The following is a 25,920-nucleotide window of genomic DNA, read 5'->3' on the forward strand; positions in this document are numbered from 1 at the left end:
AAATTATTGTTCAGGACGTGTAAAAGCTTGTATGATAGAATAGAATCATAACCTTGGGATATGTATAGATCAGCGTTTCTCAACCTGGGAGTCGTGAGACAATAATGAAATCATTTTATGAGAAAAAATCATTTATTATAAACTTATAAACATTTTACTTACAATAAGTAGACATGTAAAGAAAAGAAATTAATGTGATGGTTGCAATTGCTTTTCATTTAAAATTTTCTCCATACATGGATCAAATTACAAAGAGCACGTACACATCAAGTTGGAACTTGTAAATTGCTCATGTATGTACACATCATACATGCATGTTCATACCTGTTGCTATAAACGCAGCGACGTAAAATAATAGGAATAGTTGTATTACATTTTTTATACTGTCGGCATTTTCTTAATGTATATACTTAGTGCAATGTGATTATATAATATTTTAAAAAATTTACATTTATAATTACAGTCAAAATTCAAATTGTAAGGCATACTGTTATTATTCCTTTGGGTGGGGGGGTCGCAAAATATTAATTTTATTTATATTTACTGTTTAGGGGTCATGGAGCTAAGAAGGTTGAAAATCGCTGGTCTAGATAAATATTAAGGTGAGACCAACTTTTTTATAATGAAAAAAAGGACACATAAATCGAAGGAAAAAATATTGTAAATAAAAGAAACATTCATTGCAATAATAATACACTATAATAATCTCTACTGCATGCGTATGTGCCGTGTTGTGTTTCGGTAAGAAGTAAACAAAGCTACTTGCATGCAGTGCACTCTCTCAAGGTCTCCTGTGCAGAGCACATGCATTTCATAATTGCGTTTTGCTGCACTGTACCGAGCCTTGATGAACAGTCATGTCAAATACAAACACATCACATCACATCACATGCAATGGATCGGCTCGGCATCAATCAAATATGGAGATTTACAGATTAGTCTTCAAATATCAAAAAGGAGGACACTTTTCGAGGACAGAACTTACAAAAGGACTGTCCTCCCTAAAGAAGGACAGTTGGTCACCTTATAAATACCGTATTTTACGGACTATAAGACGCACTTTTTTCTTCGAAAAATTGCCTCCAAAATTCAGGTGCGTCTTATAGGTATTTTTTAAAAAAATTGTTTAAAAATTAAGGTGCGGCTTATAGTTCATAAAATACAGTATATGTGCGAGTACTTTTTTTCAGTTATTTATAATTTTGTGTTGTATTTAGTAGATTAACAACTGTAGAATGATGGGATAGGCCACCGTACTAATTAGAAATGAATTTATTGGTTATTTCCTATCAATACTTATTTGATTGTATATGAATATTTTTATTATATTAATATAGTGGATGATAAACATATAGGATGATAAAAAATATATAATCTTATGAAAATACAATCCAAATTTGTATTATTTTTGTTAAGTTTAAATTTTGTGTCTTATTAAAATAATAAAATTAACAGGAAGCTTTCTTATTAAATATCAATATTATGAATAAAATGAAACCTGTAGACATGTGTTTGTTTAAAAAAGTATTTATTTATATGAATTAAGTATAATACAAAATTAAGATATTAAAATTTTTGAAAAATAATAAATAAATAATTTGTTAAATATTTAATTACATCAAACATCAATAATTTATTCATTTCTGTTCTGCATGCAAACCACAATACTTTTATTTCCTTAATTACTTATTATTTTGCTCTAAAATATGCAAATCAGTATTGATGCAAATGGCAATGCACACGTCAAAATGATATTTTACTACATCAGTTTATCCAGTTTGCATCAATTTTCTTCGATTTTTAAGTTTTTCTGGATATTTTATATCATCATCATCATTTGACTATAATTTAAAAAAATAGTATTCATGTGTAAAGTACAATTAAAATAATACATAATAGTATAACCCTCTAATAAAAATCCGAGTAAATTAGTGCAATTTCTTAATTGTTTTGTAGTTTTAAATTTTGTGTTTATGTTATTTATAGCAAACTAAATCTTAAAAAAAGTCAAATATATTAATAGAAAATGTAAAATTTGTCTTTTAGTTTTATCTCTCTTCTTTATGTTTGACTTGCCATAATTCTAAGGCTTTATTAGCTACCACATCTGCTGTATCATCAGGAACCTAATTTATAAGGGTAAAAAAATCTTAAATAAATTTATTTTTTACTTTACTGTTCATTATATTGCAAAAATTATATTACAATTAAGGTTGCCAACTTATTCAGATATAATTCTGGGACATTTTCCTCAGAAATGGTTAAGTAGTTTTTACATTAAGTATTTTAAATAGAGTTTATTACTCCAGTAGGATGTCCAGACTGTCCAACTTTTGAACACACTGTTTTCTTTCCAGTGATACTTTAAGCTGGATTCTAATTTAATCTCTTTAGAGTATGCCTAAAAATTATTATACCATGTATCCTTTTATTATTTACTTTTATAAAATTGATAAAAATTTACAACTGAGTTTGGGTTTTTCAATAGATCAAATCAAACTAGGGATTTTAGGGAACGACTTACTGCAAAAAACCAATTTGACATCTGTAAAAGCTATTCATTTACTCCAATAGTTACTGGAAAGATGTAAGTGATAGTAAACAAGTTTTCTGGTTTATAACAGTGATAGAAAACTATGAGGTGTGGCATGAACACAATTCACACCTAAATCCCAAATATCTCAACTTGATGAAAAAGACAAGTTTGAAAAATTTCCATATAAGCCATGTACACGATAACCTATTGACATATCATATATGAAATGTCTTACTTTTTTGAAAATTTGGAAATGACCATTCTGTACTCTAAAAACTTTAAAATCAACAAAGTATGTTTTCTTATATTCTTCAAATTAAAATAAATATTTAAATAGCAAAGTGATAAATGTCATTTTTTCCTCATTCTGTTTTTCTTTCATTGGTTCCTTTTCTAATAAGTCCATATTAAGAAAATTTGAGAACTCAATACTATGAGGGGAAATAAAAAAAAAGAACGCCTCTAAATTTTCTATACACAGGGGTTGTGTTTATTTGAAATAAGTGAATATACAAATTGAAGTATGCTTAGTGATCTATAGCTCCACATAGGAACCATATTGGTTCAAGCACTTATCCCCAGCATGTGATGAGGTTAAACATTCCAGATATGTAATGCTGTTTCTTACAAATAGAGATAGTTTTGAACAAATTTTTGACGTCATTATCATCTAATTTGAATCTCTTTCCAACCAGAAATTTCTTCAGAGAACCAAATAATGACACTTTCAATGAATTAGTTCCCTTCTTGGTGATATCATTCCAAATAGTCTAAGCAAGTCATCACCCTGATGGAAGTTTGCATTTTCATCAGTTGTCTAGGTATTCAGCAATCACTAATCTGTACTTAAGCCTTCCATGCACAGTGTCATATGCCATACCAAAGAAAATGCCAAACTGTTTGGATAGAATCTTCAGATGATTATGGCAGGTTTTCTTCCACCTTTTCTTCCAAATGCTTCTTCCACCAACTTTTTCTTGAGTAGTGGTGTTTAATGGTTGCCCAGGACATGGTTCATTCATAGATTGGTGATCTTGTGCAAACGTTTTGCATTTTCTGCAGATGTTGGAGTCCAGACAATTCTGAACACATTTTAACTATTTCAGCATGAATGTCTGACAATTTCTTACCCATTACCCACAGAAAAAGAATCACACCCTCTACTTTTGAAATGTAGACAAATTTAGCATGGACACCATTTTATTTTCTTCATTTTGACTTGGACACAAGGTAGAGGCAGTTGTTCGAGAGTATACTAGCATTGTTAAAATACTCTTGCTTCAGGTCGTAACCAAGAACAACACATACAAATTATTATTAGTAAAGAAGTGTTACTTTGTGATTTCCTCTCATAGATTCAATTATATTCACTTTATCTTGTAATTCTGCTTTCACTAGCTGATTTTGTTTTATTTCATACTTCGTTATGACTAGAAACTCTGGTAAGCATTGTTCACTGAAAGAAAATTTATTTAGCTCACTAGAAGTTTGGTTCTTTCTGAAATATTCAGCTTATAATTTATCATCAGTTTGGTCATTACTTAATGCAGGAAATACCAATTAAAGCTACAAATGTTCATTATATAGAATTCAACATCAACAATAATAATATAAGGCCCAAAATTCATGATCAATACTAAAATGTTTATTTCAGGCAGCAAAATACTTAATTTAAAAAGAAGAAACATTTTCATCCTTCTTTAGGACAGCTTTACCTTCCCAAATGAATATAACAAATATAAAAAAAACCATTTTTTTAAACAAATTTGAATGTTTTACAGTTTTTTTAATAATATATTTATTTGGAAAGATGAAGCTGTCCTAAAGGACAAAATCGTTTCTTCTTTTTAAATTAAATATTTGGCTGCCTGAAATAAATATTTTAAATGTCAACATCAATTAAGCTTATATTCAGGAAAATTTCAGATAATTTGAAATTGATCTCATTTCAATAGCAGTTAAGATGGAGTAGTAGTGTTTTAAGTGCATAGGGAGCAACGAATCAGTTATATCATATAACTGATGACTTTTATTCAAAATTTCTGGAACATTCTACAACCCAGATAAGACACGAAATTGAATCTCAGGTCTGTCCCAGTCAATCTTAGATAGTTGGCTACCCTAATTACAATAGATCAAAATATAATATTTAATAAAATATATCTTTATTAATTAATTAATATAATATATACACTAATTTTATCTTCAGTTCAGAAAAGTTTCAATTGGTTGATAAGATTTTGACAAGAAAATTGATAAGATTTAGTCACATCATTTCTGTGGATAAATCTGGAAAATTATGTATTATTTCCTTTAAATCATTTTAAAATTCTAATATATCTATTTTCTCTTTATTAAAAAGATAATCTACAATTAAGAACACAAGGTCTGAAGTAAAAGTTTCTAGTTTCTAAACTGATATAAAAACTTAAATTAAATGAAAATGTAATACATAAAGTACTTATGAAAATTTTTCCCCTAGAGTTACACACTTCTTGATATTATGTTATTATCATACTGGTAAGCAATTTTTGAAGTAGAATCATTCCAGAAAGTTATTTTCTTTTGAATATTTTAAACTGATAAAATGTTATCCTCATAAGAAGTTTTGATCTTTGAGAAAAAAAAAAGTTAAAAGGGCTGATATCCAGAATTTTTCAAAAAAATCATTCACTAACAAAATATTTTTGGAACTTCAACAATAATGCAGCTACACGGAATACTCTTTTGGTGAAACAAATCTGGGCAAAATTTCAGATTAGAAGGATTGATAGAGTAAGGCAATGCGACTTATGAGTAATTTGCCAAGGGGAGTGCCTTCCAGGAGGAAACTGGCTCCATACTTCGGTATTAGACACATGAAGAAAGCCAGAAAATTCCATGTGGCCAGCCCATGGCCTGAACCCATGACCCATGACCCCTATCATAATTCAGTGGTTTTATCCATTTGGCCAATGATGAGCCAAAATTTCAGATCACCATTCACAAGATTGCTTTAGGAAAAAAAAATAGAATAGGGCAAATTTTAACTTTTTAATTACTGTATTTTACAATATATAAGAAACAACTTGTGTCTGAAAATGCCCCCCAAAAAAAACACCCTGCAACTTATACGTAAAGTTACACTCTCCCATTGATTAATGAATTTCCCAAATAGCCTTCAGTAGGCTACAGGTAACTTCTACCTAGCCCAGTTCTCAAGTAAGAACATTATTGTTTAATTAAATATATTATTATTAAGTTTTAGTTTTGTTATAGCTAAGCAGCTTTTGCATGTATTCATGAATACATGCTAATTGTAAATGATAAAAGAATATGTGCATTCCAATTTTGATACTTTTTAAAAATATAATACAATAAAAAAAATTTTGGGCAGTGTGCCAAAGGTGCAGGATGGCTTCATTAATTAAATTAAATATACTTAATACTTTTTCCCAAATATTCTGTGCTGAAATGGGAGTGAGTCTTATATGCTGTAAAATGCAATAAATAATGTTTTCAAATAAACAGAACTAGTATTGTTTCATATGTACTCTTCATTACTTTGTATTTTTTTTTTTTTAAATGAACAACTTCAACAAAACACTAATTTTTTTTGCCTTTTTACATATACAGGGTGCATAGGAAAGTCCCTTTAACCAGAAAATTCTTGCGAACGGAGAGAGCTACAGCTATGCATGTGAGGTATAGTAAAGTGACTGTGCCCAACCTAATGCAAATGACAGCAGCGCCCCTAGTGGCAAAATTTGGAAGATAGGCAGTGCAAATCAAAAACGAAAACAGATAGAGCAACTTTCCAATTAGAAAGTTTTAGAGCATCAATTAATCTGAAAGTGGTGTATTAAAAATAATCTGTTCTTGGAGTTTGGAGTTAGAATTTTGGAGCTGTGTGAGAATGGAGAGCTTCACTGACTTCCAATATTGTGAGATGGTGCTTAATTTACAGCAAATGCCAATGAAACACAATGCATGCTGCATGGGAGTATGCCGTTCGTTTTCCAGCTGGGCCACATCCAAGTGCGGTTACCATCGCAAATGTAGTGTGATGGCTCAGGGAGACAGGAAGCACTAGAAGTCGTCCGTGTTCTGAAAGACCAGTGAGTGCAGGTATGCGTGTAACGCCAGAGAGTATTTTGGCATATGCACTAGCCCATCCACACAGCAGTACAAGAGATATTAGCATGGCTTGTGGCTTAACACGGGCCTGAGTATGGCAAATACTGCATGGTCAACATGCAGTATTTGCCATACAGAGTGACCTATCAAGGTCACTCTGTAGCAAGCACTGTTGCCATGGGATAAGAAGCATCGATTTGATTGGTGCAACTGGGCGTTGATTAATGTTAAAGGTAACTCAGATTTTTTGTCCAACAATCTTTGGTCGGACAAGGCACTGTTTCAACATACCGGATTACTAAACTGACACAATATCCACTACTGGGCAATGGAAAATCCCTTGTGAGACCTATCCACCAGACACCAAGTGTGCTGGTCCATTAACATGTGGTGCAGTATCTGGAACGATCACTTACTGGGACCTGTGTTCTACGAAGGCACATTAAATGGACAGAGGTACCTCCAACTATTACAGGATATCATACCTCACTTTGTAGATGATATTCCCCTGTCCACATTATAGTCCTTGTGGTTCCAACATGATGGTGTCCCTGGCACACCAGACAGCTGGAGTGCGAAGCTTTCTCAAAGATTGTTTTGGACAACAAATTATCAGGTATGGTGGTAGTGTTGAATGGCCTCCGGTAATCGCCGGACCTCTCTGTTGGATTTCTTCCTGTGAGGTTACATAAAAGATCAGGTTTATGCAACTCCACATACAAGTCTGCTGGATCTATGTCGTCGTATTACAGATGCTTGCAATAGTGTGACACCTTCCATACTGAAAAATGTGCATACAGAATTACTCTCACGAATACACGCGTGTATCGTGAGCAATGGTAAACTTTTCGAACATACTTGACATTCACTTGTTATTAGTGTGACAGTTTGCCTTTCCGTTGTTTTTCGTGTGATGTTATAAAACTATATTGACGTAAGTACGTATTTTATGCAATAATTTGTGCGTATTTCTTCATACCTATGGCTATTCCTTTCAAACATTTACACAAAATGGCGTGCATCGCTTTCGGACATTTTTGGGTATAAAGGCGACAATTTATCTTATCAGTGTGAACCACATGTTGTTTTGTACTAATTAATTGATGCTCTAAAACTTTCTAATTGGAAAGTTTACTCTATCTGTTTTCGTTTTGCACTGCCTATCTTCCAAATTTTGCCACTAGGGGTGCTGCTGTTGTTTGCATTAGGTTGGGCATAGTCGCTTTACTATACCGTTACCTCACTTACATAGCTGTAGCTCTCTCTGTTCGCAAGAATTTTCCGGTTAAAGGGACTTTCCTATGCACCCTGTATATAATTAATCTTGCTAAATTAGTGGATCAATGATTATTTCTGTTTTTAAATAGATTAAATTTTCTTAATAATTTCAATTAGAATATTAAGCATATTAAGTAGATTATATATGAAATAGCTTCAATAAAAAACAGCAAAACTAGAATAAGTCTAATATTGCAACAAGAATGATTTACTAGATAATAAAAACTGCTTTATATACATTTTTAGAAATATAGATCTAAAGATTAATTTTAATGCTATAATTATAAAAGATTGTTGATGTAAATCTTAATTTAAAATTTTCTATCTGATTATATTTTGTGATACTACTAAAATTTTTTAAAATACATCAAAACAACATAAATAAAAATGTAAATAATTTTTTCATATTATTTTGCAAAACTTTTCATTCCTAATCATGTCCATTTGTTTTTATGCAGAAAATTCATAGTATCTGTATTTCTTTTGTTTATATCATAACTTCATAGTATTAATAGTACTTTCTACATTCTCAATTTGTAACAGCTTACTAAAAATTAAGATAAGATATTAATATAAATAATAATAATAATGAATTTACAAGCAGAAAAATTATAATAGAATAAAAAATATTCTGTGATTGAGATTTTAGAATCAATGTGATAAAAAAAATTTTCTACATTAGAATTTATAAAAGAAACCCTTCTAACCTTTTTAACCCGGTGTGGTTCTATTTTTAGAATCGCTTCGTTCTATTTACAGATTAGCAAACGTTTTCACAGCCCCTCCTGGGCTCTTCTTCAGGCTTTGTCGAATATTTGATGTTTGGATATTTGTAGCTGGATATTTGTACTGCGCATCTAGATGCGCAGTACAAATATCCAGCTGCTGCACGTGCTAATATTCCGGAAAGAAATTTAAATTGAATATTTTCGAATGTTAACGGCCTATTCGACAAAGCCTGAAGAAGAGCCCAGGAGGGGCTGTGAAAACGTTTGCTAATCTGTAAATAGAACGAAGCGATTCTAAAAATAGAACCACACCGGGTTAAAAAGGTTAGAAGGGTTTCTTTTATTATTACAAGTTCCGGTGAATAGAGAGATTATATATTAGAATTTATTTTATATTTTTAAATCCAAAGTAATAATAGCATACAATTTTATGCAATAAATTTGATACTACATTAGAGTTCAAAATCCACAACTATTATTGCTAGATATACTGTAGTTTGTAAATTATATCTATTATATTTAAAAATTTACCTTCGTTAAAAATTCAAGAACTTCTTCTGCCTGAAGTATTCCCAAAAGTGGACGTCTAAGAACCATTAAGAGAGCGGCTCCAACAAATGCTAACACTTTACAGCAGCCAGCAATAATTTTATCCCATATCCTAATTGAAAGTATCAATTCAATTTTGAAACAATTGAAAATTAATTTTTTTAAATCAAATTATAATTATTTATCTAAAAACTTAACTATAAATTTTAAGATATAATACTACATTTAAAACTTAAAAAAGATTAAAACTATTATATCTTAATATACTACTTTCTCTTTATTTCTAATTTAAGTTAAAATGTTTTAAATGGAGTAAAAACAAATTTTAAAGTTTAACCAGTCATCTTCTATTTTCCATTTTTACTCCATTTAAGAAATTTTAACTTGCCAATGCTAATGCCCGTTATCAGATAGCGGCCTTTCGGGCATTAGTTAGAAGAGCGTTTTCACATTCATCTACGCAACAGGCACTCACAGATGAGTTAAACCATATAGAAGAGATAGCCAAAGCACATGGTTACCACATTATCATACAAAAAATTACTGAACGCCACAGATGGGTGCAGGCTCCTTTCAATATTTCAACGGTAAGAAAGAGCAATAAACAGAAGATGGATACCTCTTACTTTCCACCCCCTCTATTGAGAGGATACCTCTTACTTTCAACCCCCTCTTGAAGTCTTTGTACACTGCTATTGCAAGGAAATGTATTGTCAGCATTGCGTACAGGAGATGCCCTACTCTTTTCAACACATTATGCAATGGAAAAAACCGATCCAATGTGGAGAGACTAACAGGCATCTATAGTGTCCCTGTTAGGGACAACCAATTTGATAGAGATATGGTATACATAGGATCAACAAAACATTCTATGGGGGTCAGGTTAAAGGAACATAGGTCTGATATATAACATGGTAGATGTGCCACCTCACTCTTCACTTACGCCACCGACCCTGAAATTGTGGCGGACTTCACAAGAGTGAAATTAATAGTCACCAGCCTACACCTTGAGCACCTAAAACGGTTGGAGGAGATGGAGATTTTTAAAGCTTACAACACATCCACCTGCATTAATTCAAGGGATGAGATTAGTCTTTTAATGGCCTGGCAGGCTTTGCTACACATGGAGAGTTAACATTCTACTCTTAATTTTTAAAGAAAATATGGGAATGCATGCGCATGTGTTATGGATTATACGTCTCATATACGTGCACATATATTCTGAATTCTGACTTGTCGTTGATAACCATTTTGGACGTTGATGGTTAAGTTCGAACATATTTAAATAAGTCATGTGAATGGATACGCATACAGTCTGGACATTCAAAATTTCCATCATTTGATTTTGTTTAAATAATTTTCATATTCGGATTCAATCCAGCTGATTTACCTAAGGAAGAACCCAGAAGGGGTTAGGAAAACATTTGTTTTATAAGATTAAACATATTATGCACTGATTAAAGGTTCAAATGAGTCCAATTTTTTGTTATATAAACCCTGGTGTGCAGTTCTAATTTATAAAAAAATAATTATTGACGATTTGCCAAATTTCTTAAAATCCAGACAGTTTTGGTCTTCGCCTGGACATCCAGACACACAACACAAAAACTATACAGGAGGCAACACTTAGAACAGACAAAATGTTGTATTGGTGGGGATAGCTAATGTGAGTTTAGCCAGGGTACAGAAAATAGGAAATTATTCACTATACCACTTACAGGATCCTGTTCTAAACAGTTACTCTAAATTGTACAGGATGGCTTCCTAGAGTTACTATATTTATTTATCAAGAGTTCGCAAAAACCCCTGAAAGACGTTTTCTCCTGACACCAGGTTATCACATTTAATTTACATGGATAACCATGTGTATTTAAAACTATCTCGTGGAATAACGAGTGGGAGGGACGATGTGTAAAGTTGGAAAGACTTACTAAAATATGAGTCAGAGATGAATCAAATTATAACAATAACAAATATAATTTAATTTAACGAAATAGAATGGAATACAATGATAAATATAACATAATTACAATTGAATCTTAATCTATCTTAAATCTATTTCCTATCAACCGAGAAAAAGAGTTCACAAAATAATCTATGATCATATACCTCATGATTTGATGAATCTATGATGGTTTCTATGGCACACAAAATATAAGTTTTGATTCTTCCACTTAATAATTAGGCACTTATATAAATTAGGACTTAATTCATAATTATTTTCATGAGGAACTATCGATGAGCTCCTGATCTATATTGGAGACCCCTTTTCTCGATGTGTCTACAACGAGGACTTATAGCGGACTCTCATTTCTATGGGAGGACCAACCCTTGTTTCTCTACGGTGACTGAGGCTGGACTCTCCGATTTGGGTGCGAAATTCGATAATATTCTTCTGCTTTACCCAATCAAAACCTTTCAAATTTACATCATAACAGGGGTAAAACAAAGGGGTAAGACAATTGACGTCAAACAGTTTTGTCATTGATAAAGATCTTAAAAATGGAACTTCATTTCCTTTTACAAAAAGGGGGATGAAATCCTCTCCTTTCTTAATTTGCAAATTTAATATATTTTTGGTCCTCTTACATCCAAATAAATATAACATTTTGATTAGAAATTTATCTATCAACAAACTGTATAAAAATTAGGACCTCTCAAACATAATTTTAACAGTTGCTATGCAAAGGGGGACAAATGACATCATGCCTTATCTGATGGTTTCTGTCCACACTTCCTTCTTGGTTAAAACACGTTTTAGCAAAAATCATTATTTAAATAAATAATTAAATAAAGTAAATTTTTACATTAAATTTCATAGAAATATAAGGGGGGAGAACAGGGGGCTTCCGGCCCTCACACTAAGTTGGATCATGGTAGGGGTAAAAATATACGATGGTCGTATATGCAACTTGTTTTATCACGAGATGGTCATAACCTGGGATATTTAAAAATACAATTTACAAACAGAAAAATTTGTAAATTCTGTTTTAAAACTGTTTTAAAATTAAATTTTAAAAATAGTTTGTAATTTTACAAGTAATGCAAATAATAATAACTCAACATCAATTTACTATGTATAATTAGATTTTGTTCCAAGTACAACAATCATATTTAAAATTTCTAAATATTTTCAGAATATTTTCAGAATATTTTAGAAAGTAAATATTTTCTAAATATTTACTTTCTAAATCAGATGAGAGTTCTATACTATATTTGTATTGTATTGTATTGTATTTTATTGTATTGTATATGTGAGTCCCAAGTCAGGTTCATGCATACAATACTAGGAATTAGTTTCATTAAACACTCCTACTTCTTGGTTACTCCTACTTCCTACTACCTCTGTATACTGTAATCTATGTGCAACTTTTTTAGTGCAATCAACAATTACATTCCTTAAAAAAATTAACTAAACTTGTTAAAATGAAAATGTATATAATGTTATGTAAATGATTCTTTCATATAGTCCCACAATAAATAACTTTACCACATCTTTTTCAATTATATGTAACTATATTATTGATAGAAATAATGTAAAAATTTTATATAGGGGAGAAAACCTGTATTTAAGAAGATTTAAAGAACATGTCATGATAACTCATTGTAAAAATAGTATTAATTTAAATAATGGAATGGAAATTGATGGTATATGATATGATGTCATAAACTATAAAAAGTGTGGTAAATGCAAAACAGGATAGTGAGATACAATTGTTTGATTCATGTATCCTGAGGTTTCATTCATATCTTTGTAAAAGTGTGAAATTTGTTAAAGATATTAATGTATAACTTTTTAAAATTTATGGCCTGAGTAGGAATTGATAGTTTCTTTATTTTCAATGTAAAATGCATTGTTAAACAAAGATAATAAAAAAGTTGATTAAAGGTCTTGGTCTCTGCTCAATACAGATAGTTGGAAAGAGATGTGACAAAGTCACTAGTCATGGGATTACACAAAATAATCCTTTACATAACAATTACATTAATGGTAATTACTTTATTTACCACTTATTTACATTAAATAAGTATGACAATCATCATGCTAAGAACCATATTGGCAACAGTTCTATCTTGACTCATCTCAACCTAAAGTAGCTCTTCTAACATTAAATGAACTACAGATTTTTTTTAAAAACTTCTTAAAAAATCAAAAACTTCAAAGGATAAGACAGAAGATAACCATTGGTTTTTTGAACTATAACTGCATTTTTTCGGAGACAAAACAGTACTAAGATTTACAAAATGTTAGCCTTTATGCATTTTGGGTGCAAGTTTTGTTTCACTTGCACCCCTTTTCAGGTAATACATATTTAAATTAGGGAAAACATACAGACGTTACAAAAATATTACAAAAAATACAACATTCAAATGATTTACATTATACAGGGTTCCTACTCAAATTCTTGTTTTGAATTCCCTGACTTTCCCTGATTTTCCCTGACCAACTTTGTCCAAATTCCCTGACCCTCACATTTCTTACAGTATGGAATATCGACATAATGAAACAGCATTTTATTTACCATGAACATTGATTGAGTATATCTATCCCTCTTTTTTGCACAGTTGATATGTTTCAAAGACTGCCACGTTAAAAAAATACAGTACATACCAGTACATCTTGTAGAAAAATGTTTGATAGAATCCAAAACTTTAATGTAATGAAAAAATAAGCAACAAATGAAACATGAGCTTTTTATTTTATCATTACTTATCATTATTATTTGTATGTAAATCTAGTAAATACAAGATAGCATAAAATCAACAAATGGTATTTGATATACAGTACAAATAGTACTGTACTGTGCTTAAAATGAACTCTTGACTTAGAAACACGTAATTTTAAAACCAATCTTTCAACAAAAAGAGTAACTTTTTTTAAACAGCAACATAATTTTAACAAAAAGTTAAATTTAAAAATTTTCAAATAAAGCATTTTTTCCCTCAAAAAAATTGATCATGTAAAAAAAGAATTAGTTTTCTTTTATCAACCACATTATATACAATCTATTTTTACACAATTTTAAAATAAAGAGGGATAGGTGTAAGTTTACAGTATAGCTTCTCTAACAAATGTATCTAATTTATTGTAAAATCTTTTTATTTTTACAAAATGGACAATCAAAATACAGAGAAACTTCTTAGTATTAATTCTCTTTTTTTCAAAATACAGATAATTAGAAAATAAAAAATTAATTACAATTCACAAAATAGAAGAACTATTAATGTAGTTTTAGCTTTTTCTCCTCAAGTGTATTTATTTTCATTTCAATCTCTTTTTCTTCCTTTTCATAATCTTTTCTTAACATTTTCTTGTGTCGTTTTAAATCCTTAAGTTGTTGTGTAAGTTTTCTTTTTTCTTCAGCCCTCAATGCCTGCTGCTTCTGAATATCTTTTTTCTGTTGCAGAGATGCAATATATCAGCTGTCTAGATCCTCTGACTGTTAACAACATTTTCTGGTCTATATTTATTTGATCAACACCACCGGCAAAATGGATCCCATCATAAACTAAGCATTGAGCAACTAAACTTTCTTCCTTAAGATTTTCACTCAACAGCGATTTGTTAACTGAAAAACCACTCTCAACACTTGCATTCCCATGTGAGAAAGAAAGAGAAATTTTGATAATAGACCATAGATCTTGCAGTTGCCTATCATCCTTCATAATTTCACAATAAAATGTGTTCAGACCACCATCATCACTCCTTTCAGATATGAAGTCCTCAAACTTTGTAGAATAGGGTTTTATGGATACTTTATTGCAGAGTATATTGTACTGTTCTTTTGCTTTGACAGCACATCTTTCATCAATCCTGTTTGTATCATGTAGAATCTCCAGTAAAGCATTGAAATACAATTTTCCAACATTTGATTGCATTTTAATAATTTCTGGGTCTAAGCTGCTCAAAGCCTTCACACATTTGTACTTGACAGGTCCCTTCTCAATAATCTTTTGTGTCATCACTTTCAGCACTTTTTGACAATCTCTTAGAAAACACAGAATATCTTTATCGCTTACTTTCAATTCTTTTAAAACCTTTTTTGCTCCAAAACCAATATCCAAATTCTTAAGATGTACCAAGTTTTCATTAGCATTTAAATCTATTTTTAGAAACTGCTTGTCGGTGACCCTGTCATTTTTCACAAACTTTCTCATCAGATTCATTAATAATTGAACAACTGCTTTATAAAGATAAGGTGCAAGAGGTTTGTTGCTTTGAAATCGGGTGAGAAAGCTCTCACTTTGTGTACATATTGACTGAAAAAATAAAAGTTTAACTTTAATAAAGTGGTCATTGAGTGCCTGTCTCAAGAATGTAGCCACCTTGCTGTCTTTCAACTTTGTACTGTTGTTTATGTATGTCTTCACAGATTCAATAACTTCTGCTGCACGTTCTAAGCACTCTCCATTCTCCAACCACCTTGTTGAACCAAACTTTTTGGGAAACAATCTGCTTCCACTTATAGCAATGTATTCAGCACGCCGAGTGGGTGAGTCTTTTAGCAAATAGTACAAATTCCGTAGCAGTGGTAACAAATTCCAATCTACTACTTTAAAACCAGCTTTTACAGCACCATGGACTACATGTAAACCACATGTTCCCATTCTCACAAATGATTTACCAACATTCTGTGTCTCCATGTGATCTTCTAATTTATTCAGAAAACTTATGTTTACATTTGGTCCATCCATACAGATATGAAGAATTTTTGCTAGATCAAGATGAGTGTCTGAAAGGCAATTGAGAAATGCAGAGAAGATCATCTGCTGTACTATGATCCAGAAAGACACTATTTAAATATCTGGTCATAACCTTATCTTTACTCTCATCCCAGTGTTTTATCACAAGATCCATTTGAGTTCTTTGAGCAACTTTGTTTAGTGATTTGTCAAAAGAGATAGTAATATTATCACAACTTGTAACACCATCAATCAATTTTTCTCTGAAATAATGGGCTAGGCCATAATTTATTATATAGGAAGCTTTATCTGGACCCAATTGAAACTGTGTGGCTATAGCACTGTCAGGAAACATTTTTTTGAAAATGTTTTTAATATCAGAGCACGAATTGAGTGACATCTTTTTCTTTACAACTGCCAATGCCCAAGTTATCTCTGCTTTTATTACATCATCTTTTATCACAAAAGGTGTCAATGTGCTGCTAAGAAATGTTGATTTGGTGAGAGACTGTTCATTAATGATCTTAAATCTATCTTCCGCAACAGAAGCTGTTTCACACACATTTTGTTGACTATTAGAAGAGTTTGAATTTGTTGGGGTTAAAAACCTTACCAGCGAAGTTTGTTCCGACTTCAATCTTTTTATTTCAACGCAACTAAAACTATTTGCATGGGATATTAATGCACGCTTTCCCATATTACTTAACGAGAAAACTTTACAACAAATGCAGCAAAATGCTTTTGTATCATCATCTTTTACAGTTCCTAACCAGGAATTGAATTCTGGATGAATAGCTGGATCTAGCCATTGGAGATTAAACCTCGTTTGTTTCCGTGCCATTATAATTTAAGAATGTAGAAAAACACAAACCTCGAACAATATTATTAAAAGACAGATGAACCAGATCAGATAGCAATGTGTAAAGACTTGTTTTGTCACAATACTAAGTACAACATTCTATTAATTAAAAGTAGTGTTGCCAACCAACTCAAAATTCAAATTTACAGCTAGACATTTTTTAATAAAAATACTCAAATCATACTGTTTCCATTAGAACTGTTTGGTTTTTTTTAGCTAGATTGTTCATAAATCCACTAAATTAGCTGAACTGGCAACTCATTAAAAGAAAAAAAAATGTTCCATTGCCGCCATTTTGATTTCGGTTTCGATGTAAAGCCAGAGTTTTAATAATTATTTTTAATAATTTTTATTTATTATTTATTTAATTTTGCATTAAATTTCATCTTTTCATAAAATTTTCTTAATAATTCAGACAAAATTTATTTATTTTAACCCTTAATTACAATTCTTATAATTATTGCAAATCATATCACAAACCATCTTTCTCACTTTTATAGCAAATTTTAATTAAATGAACTAATATTATAGAATTTAAATAAAATAAAATAAATACAGAAATAAACATCAAACGAAATTACAATTATACATTAATAAAATATAGAAGTTCAGCGCATAGAATCGTAACTATAAAATCTCGTTCTTTTGCAACATAACTATAAAAATAGTTTTGGTGTTGTTTCGCACTAAGATACTAAAAAATTAAAATACATTTGATTAATTTTTTAAAAAATTTACCAGCTTTTTAAATTTATAATTAATTATAAGTAAGTTAACATTAATTAAACTATTGGATTATCTAGTTCACTGTTTCTCAACCACCGGTCCGTGGAGATTCTTGATCGGTCCGCAGAGCATTTTTACCGCTCTGCGTTAAAAATTTTCTTATTGAAAAAAATAGTGATAATTTAATAAATAAAAATTTTATAATGTATAAATGACAATAATAATTTTACAATTTACTTCTGTAGTAATTCTTTAATATATAGTAAAGTTTTTTGTTAAAACACCACCGGTCCACAAAATTTTTTTCACAAATTTTATCGGTTTGCGGGCCAAAAAAGGTTGAGAAACGCTGATCCAGTTGATTTTCAAAACTATAACTACAGTATATCTATTACAGGTATGATCCCTAAATTTGCCAAAATCAGTGGCTATGTTACCCAACATCATTTCTGTTAAACTAATTATTAAACTATGTATCGAAGTTGCAGAAATTAATGGGAGAGGGGGGAAAATCTGCTTGCAGTACAGTACTTTCAAGGAAAATTGTAACAACAAATGTAAAAAACTACTAATCAGCGCCAGCATTTTACTGTAAATGTCGGGTAGCTATTTATAATTTTTTTATGTCGTACACTAATGTTTTAAATGTGAAAAACAATTAAATTACCGATTTTTACTGATCTATTTAGCTATTTTGAAGTGAATATTCTAATAAATTACGATTTCAAGTTTTAAAAGTTTGTAAACTAATTTTAATTAGTTATTTTTATTCTAATTAACAAATTTATCTTTTTATAATCGCTGAATTATTAAAATTAAAAACTATTACATAATAGTAGTTTATCCTGTTATTAATTCACAACTGTAAAATTATATGGCTTCAGAACGGTGAAAAAGCCATTTCAGATTCTGGTATATTTTCTTATTAAAGACTGCAACATTACTTCTTGCCACCTGCAGATGGCTATGCTTGGTCAGCCATATTCAGCAAACGAAATAAACGAAGCAGCTAAGGAGACAAATTCCCTGACTTTTTGACAATTTTCGATAAATTCCCTAACTTTTTGACAATTTTTGACAAATTCCCTGACATTCCATGACTTTTTCCGAAACTAATGAAAATCCCTGACTTTCCCTGATTTTCCAGGTGCGTAGGAACCCTGATTATAACAAACTGACTTATTTGGTGCCAATAAAACATACAACACTCCACTTTTTCAATATTCTACCCCGGAGGTATCGTTTTAACAGCCTTTTGTCTGTTTTTGCACTATTTTGGCCTTACCACATCTGCCCACACGTCATCTATCTCCATCCCATTGTTTAGATTAATAGTGCTATGTGCACTTACAATCACAAAATGTTCCTTGAATCTTCATAAATACTTATCTCTTTCTTTGTGAATTATTTTTACATTATTATTATTAATTAAACATCCGTATTTATTACAATGATCTGTCCATGGTGATTGGTTATTTTTTAAATTAATTGCTGTTTCATGTTCTCTTACTCTAGTCCTTAGTTGTCTTCCTGTTTCATCTATGTAAATTGCTTGTTTATTACATGTACATTTTAACTAATATACAACTCCTATTTAGTCTAGTTTTTCTTTGTTTTTAATTTTATTAATATTAATATTATTTTTGATTTTATTTTTTAATTTGGCTGCCAGTACTACTACATATTTTTTGAAAACATTTCTATATTTTTCGTATATATAGCTTTAATATAAGGGAGTGACGTATATTATCATCTTTTTTATTTTTAACATTAAATCTTTTTTCATAAATTCCATTATCCATTTTTTTTTAATAATCTACTAGGATAATTGTTTAATAAAAATATATTTATAAATTCACTTTGTTGTTTTTCTCTATCTTCTACTTTAGATGTTCTGATCCATATCTTATATAATGCTATCACAAAATTATTTCTTTTAATTGTTATAGGATAATACAATTTATAGTTTAGATTTTTATCCACATTGCAGTTTTTTTATATGTTTTTATATTAAGTACATTTTTCCCCATGATTTATAGTTATGTCTAGATAACTAATTTCATTTAGTGTGAAAACAGACAAAAGGCTGTTAGAACGATGCCTCCAGGGTAGAATATTGATAAAGTGGAGCATTGTATGTTTTAGCAAAAGAGGTCAGTTTGTTATAATGTAAATCATTTAAATGTTGTATTTTTTGTAATATTTTTGTAACATCTGTATGTTTTCCCTAATTCAGATATGTATTACCTGAAGAGGGGTGCAAGTGAAACAAAATTTGCACCCGAAATGCATTGTAATGTAATAAAGGCTAACATTTTGTAAACCATAGTACTGTTTTCTCTCTGATAAAATGACATCATGCCTTATCTGACAGTCTCTGATTATAACAATAACAAATATAATTTAATTTAACGAAATAGAATGGAATACAATGATAAATATAACATAATTACAATTGGACCTTAATCTATCTTAAATCTATAAATACAATACAAAATGCAGTTATAGTTAAAAAAAACAATGCTTATCTTCTGTCTTAACCTTTAAAGTTTTTAATTTTTTAAGAAGTTTTTAAAAAAGTAAAAAAAAAACTGCACCATAAATAAATAAATATATTTTTTACTTATACCTGAACTTCAGATATTATCCATATTAAAATATTTCTCTAATTTATTTATTCAGAGTTTATTTTTGCATTTATTATTATTTATTTATAATCTGTTTTAATAATAGACAAACTTTTCAAAATCTTTTATGAGTCTTAAGTTGTGTTCATACAACCTATGCCAACTACTACAGATTCCAAATGATAACAACAGCATGTCTTTTGTTGTATTCATTCATTGCCAAAGTGTTCATATTATTCATTAGTTTTTGTCTTAGAGCATGTGCAATTTAAATTAGTGTAGAAAATAAACTAATAAAATTATAGTGTTAAAATAGTGTAGAAAATTAGTGTATTAGTGACTTAGTGTTATTTCATGACTTTCTGTACTTTCAGACCAAACTCATCTGTTTTAAAATTGGTTATGCAGAGTAAAATATTAATATTAAATAATATTATTAAAAAAGTAATAATTCTTTGACGTCAACAGCAAAATTTATTACTTTTGTTAGGGAAAATACAAAAATGTCAATGATAAATCATAGCCAGTCACATTGACAGAAAAATACAAGGCAATTTCCAGGCTTTGGTCCAGGAATTATGATTAAAAGGCATAAAAGGTTTTAAATTATTCTCCTGAAAACATTTTTATTTTAATAAATACATTGTTAGGGTTACAAATGTAATTTTTGAGCTGATTTAAAGATGATTATATATGAGAGCAAACTGAAAAATTTAGTTACTTTGAAGTTAATCTAGTTAAAAATGATCATTTCCAATTAAAACCAGTAGATGGCAGTTTAAGTAGCCTCCTGTTCTCAATCTGGCATGCTCCAGCTGAGTATAAATTAAAATAGTAACCAGTCAAAATGTTTGCTTCAAGCAGCAAGCTGTTATTGAATTTCTTACAGCAGAAATTGTTACATAATTGACATTTATCAAAGATTGGAAACTAGAGACCACTATCAACAAGAGGGTGGAAAAACATTATGATTTAAAGGCAAAGAAGTAGGAAAAGGTAATTTGGCTGACAAACTATAGTCAGAGTGACCTGTGACTCCAACAAATGAGCTCATCAAAAGTAAGTGGAAGAAATTATCTGTAAAAATTATTGCTTAAAATAAAAAGAACTGCCTATGAATTAAGCATTTCTAAAGGAAAAATAGGCCACAATCATTATTATTAAATTTTGTAAAGTTTGCTCCAGTTGGATCCCAGGCATGTTTTCAGATGAGATGAAGACTGACAGTCTGAATTTCACAAAAATTCTTAAAAAGAATTAAAGTTGAAAGTGAAACATTTTGGAATAAATTGTGTTGGAAATGGAATATAGATCCACACACTATGACCCAGAAAGCAAAAGGTAGTCTATGAAATACCACAGCCAAAAATGTTCAAACACAACCTTTATCAGGAAAAGATTATGTTTACTGTATTTTAGAATATTTAAGAGATTGTGTTAGCAATTGTTTTAGAAAAAGGGACCACAATCAATTCTGGACATTATACTGAAATTCTAAAAAAAACCAAAAATCATATCAAGAAGGAAGTCCCAGGAACTTTTCTTTGCCCAATTGGACTCTTCTTCAGCACGATACTGCTAGGCTGCATGTCAGCAGAACCACTGCGGTTGTCATTGATTATATTGGGTTTTTCTTGCTCCTATAACCTCTGTACAGCCCAGATATCATTTAGGGTAACTTCCACTTCTTTTTAAAGATGAGAGTACATGTGAAGGAAAAACATTTCAAATCTGATGACCAGTGCACCAATAGATTCAATAACAAACTCCTGAGTTTTACAATGATAAACTTTGCAAACTTGTGACATACTGGCAGCAGTGTATCACAGAGAAAAGTACAGTGGTGCCTCATATAACGTACTTAATCCATTCCAGGTGCACGTCCGTTAAGTAAAACGTCCGTTATATGAAACGCATTTTCCCATAGAAATACATGTTAAAACATCTAATTTGTTCTGCAGCATAAAATAACCGTACTGTATCATTAAAAAAAATGAACATGGGGTGCGTTCTTTTATTCCTCCGCATAACTCTGCGCGAGCGACATCCGTTTAAAAATTCCTGCAGAGCGTGTTCCTAAATTCCAGTGGGAGTGCGCACTGTCAAACGGCAAAAACGCCCGCTTGTAGCAGTAGTTTACGGTGGAAAGCAACATGGCGTCCTCCATGGCTCAGATAGTTTCGTTTCCGGTCCATTATGTGGCTTATGAACGAAAATTTAGAAATTGTGAAAGCGCGAGTAGCGCACGCGGTGATGTGTCTTTACAAATTTTTTTCGAATGGTAGCCGGCATTCAAATTTTTTTCATGGCTATTTTGAATGTTCTTTCAACAAATAATCCATTTTATGGTTAAATTTTACAATTGAGACCCTTCTTTTCCCTTTAAAAGCTCATATTTTAGAATTATAGATTCCTCCATCACGATATTATCGATAGTGTGGGCGCTACCATCTTTTTTTCTTTCATCGTCGTTCCTAAATGCCTACAAACAGCAACGCACTCCCGTAGTAGCGGAGATGCAGAGCGACCGCTATTAAAGAGCGCACCTATGGAGCAGTCACCAATTATGCCGGAAAGTCCGTTGTTCGCAGCCAGTCCATTGCTCGAGTCACATAACGGCCAAACAGAAAGTCTGTTGTTCGCAGCGTCCGTTATTCGAGGCGTACATTATACGAGGCACCACTGTATGTTTAAAATTAATTATGAGCCTTGTAATAGCTACACATCCATTTTTCGTCATTAATGTATGCCAACCTGTTGCCATTCTATTAAACAGAAGTATACAAGACTGTATACAATATATGTATGCATAAAAGGATTATAATAGTCAAATAAAAACATAACTGAAATTTTATTTTAAATAAACTTACCTTTCCAAAGCACTTTCTGAAAGAATTTCAGCAAAACATCTACCAAACCATATTTTGGTTGGTAATTTATGTAAAACCTTGAGATTTTCTAAGTGTGAATATAATTCTGGATCATTTTTCTTTAAAACAGCTTCCATGCGTTCTGTCTATGACAATAAACTGAAAATTAATAAGTTTAACAATAGATCATTTTTAAATTTTAAGTTTGAAAATTTAATTACTTTACACTAATGATATGTGCTTTGTAATCTTAAATATTTAGTTTTTAAGCAATAAAAATTATTTTTCACTAATTTAATCTGCATCTACATTCTAATTATTATATGCAAGTATATAGAAACTAGAAATTTCCCCATCAAGCATAACAGAATACTTTTTATGAAAAAGTAGAGATTGAAGCTAACGGACTCATTAGACTGTTACTTCCAACTGGATAATAGAACATCAAATGGTCACAATGGAAAGATTTTTTAAAAAATTGCTTATAAAGTGACACAATGTGGCTATCCTTTTTTTAAAGTTTAAATTTAATGAAGTAAGTTTAAAATATGCCATTTGCCAAAATATTTAAAATGCAACTTAAGGGAAATTCCATCATCAAGCACAAACTAAATGAGATCACTGACGTCACTGCAATGTAAATGCAATTACTGATCTGAAATTGAAAAAATGTTTATTCTACAGCTAATATTTCTGCAAAATAAGTGGCCTATATTTTCAATTAGAACATAAAATGAATATAACCAAAATTTCATCTGGATTGGACAAAAATTTAGAGTTATAAGGAATTCACACACACACACACGACAGCTTTTATATTACCATATATCTCGGCAGATAAGACAATAGTTGAATCATAAAAAAAGGCCCTCAAAATCCAGGGTCATCTTATAGGACAGATACAAAAAAATTAGATTGAAATTTATATAAATTAAAACCATTATAAAAAACAGACAAACCGTAATTATTTACTAGTAGAGAGTAGGGTATGTCCACAAAATAGAATAGTCCATATGACGGTTTTGTGAATAGTCAAGGTCATTACCCGAATCAGTGCAAACGTTTGCAACAATAGCAAGGAAAAAAATAAAATTTGTTTATTCAAAAAATTACAAATAGGATATAATTCAATATACACTATACAGTGTTATTATTCAGATAATCGCTGATCTAAACTAAATTCATAGGCCATTGATAGTTTGGGGGTCGTCTTATAGGACAGATATATGCTAAAACTATAAAACTTCCACAAAAATTTATACCTCGTCTTATCTGAAGGTCATCTTATCTGCCAAGATATACAGTAGTAATAATTTCAGAAAAAATCTATATCAAATTTGTCATAAAGATGTATTCATTCAAATTCTTGTTTATAAGTCTTATTCTACATTTATTGTTCAAAATTTTTGTGGCAAAACTAATAAATTATTTCAAAATTAGTAGGACAGAGTTATATACAAAGAATAGGACAATTTATAATATATTACAAATTATTTGATAGCATATATTAATTTCAAATTTTTCCAGTTTTTAATCATTTAACTTTATAAACTTGAATGTAATATAAGTTTAAAACTTTTTAAAGATAAATATAACTTAATTCTGCATCAATATTCTTTAAAACAGTTTCCATATATTTTGCCTTGAATATAGTAAAAAAACAAAACTGTCTAAAATTTTATTTTTTATTTGAAATATTTTTCATATAAATAAATAATTTAAAATGCCTGATTTGTTGATCTATCTAGATCAGCAACCCACAGTCCACATTAATATTAATGCAGGCCATGTCAGACAAAATATTAATAAATATATCGACTTCCCAACTTAAGAAAGTATGCAGTAAAAATTCTTTTGTTATTTTCTACACTTTCAAAAAAAATGTAGTAAAAAGTAAAACAAGAAATTAGCGAACAGACTCACATCAAAGCTAATTTAAAACTTCCAGTGACTAATATTCAAAAAAACATTTCAGATTTATTACATTCATGTCAGTGACAGAAGTCAAATTAATTATCTTATGTTAATTTATACTCATATGTAAATAAATAATTGTGATTTACCTGCACTTTTTTCTTTTTTTCTTCTATGCAGCCCAAGTCAATTCAAAAATTTTAAATGTAACCCTTACATAGAAAAAGGTTGTTCATCCCTGATTTAGACCAGAAAATTGTGAATGTAATTTTTAATCTCAAACTTGTAAAACTTGCATGAATGTAAGTTATACTGTATCAAATGTTTTTTTGTGAGATTACATATTCTACTGTTATAAATATTTGATAATATTTTATATTGAAATTTTCAATTTTGTATTAACTGTAAATAAAATACATTCAATGACTAGAAAATATTCTTGTCTTTTTTGTTTAATTTATTTGAAAAGCAAAATTTTTCTAATAATCTCTAACTATTTTGTTAATTTATGCAAAGTATATAAGTTCAATATACCATTTCAATAAATTGATTAATATGATCTTTCATTTAGATTAAGTTTCAAAATTAACTAAAGATGCTAATGAAGTATCTAAGCAAAAGTGTTTTTTTCAAATAAAGTTTAAAATAATATCATAGTTAATGTAAATTAATTTATTGATATAGTACAACAGTTAGGGGGAAAAAATTCAGATTTTGAGTTAAAATTTTTAGTTATAGAGGATTGCCTAAAAATCATGATTTTTGCATCAGTTTATCAGTTTATCATAATAAACCATCCACACAGTATTTTCACAGGTTTTATTACATAGAATCATTGTGTCAATGTAAAATTCTCAGTGTTTTACAAAAACTCGAAAATGCTTAACTGAATGGTTAAATAAGCTACCAGGAAATACTTTCGCAAATGGGTGATCTGTTCACTCCTAAGTGTTTAGTAGAGATTGTTTTAAATTGTGATATTTTTTACCTAGAATCAATCTGGTTTTTTTTTATATTTTTTATCACAAACATA

The 25,920-nt window shown here is 30.1% G+C and overlaps 1 protein-coding gene across 1 annotated transcript in view; it reads right to left on the reverse strand.

The window, feature by feature from the left end:
• Positions 1–1,838: 1,838 nt before the first annotated feature.
• The window catches only part of TBC1d7 (TBC1 domain family member 7), a 39,080-nt gene continuing 14,998 nt past the window's right edge, over positions 1,839–25,920 (reverse strand). Inside the window, exons 4-6 of the mRNA XM_067270901.1 lie at positions 22,974–23,119; positions 9,190–9,319; positions 1,839–2,126 (exon numbers count right to left, since the gene is read on the reverse strand). Of these exons, the coding sequence (XP_067127002.1) occupies positions 2,049–2,126; positions 9,190–9,319; positions 22,974–23,119 (354 nt within the window). The 3' untranslated portion in view covers positions 1,839–2,048. The remainder of the gene's footprint in view (positions 2,127–9,189; positions 9,320–22,973; positions 23,120–25,920) is intronic.

The sequence above is a fragment of the Centruroides vittatus genome, unplaced genomic scaffold (assembly GCF_030686945.1).
Source record: "Centruroides vittatus isolate TY-2023 unplaced genomic scaffold, ASM3068694v2 contig_388, whole genome shotgun sequence".
Taxonomy (NCBI): domain Eukaryota; kingdom Metazoa; phylum Arthropoda; class Arachnida; order Scorpiones; family Buthidae; genus Centruroides; species Centruroides vittatus.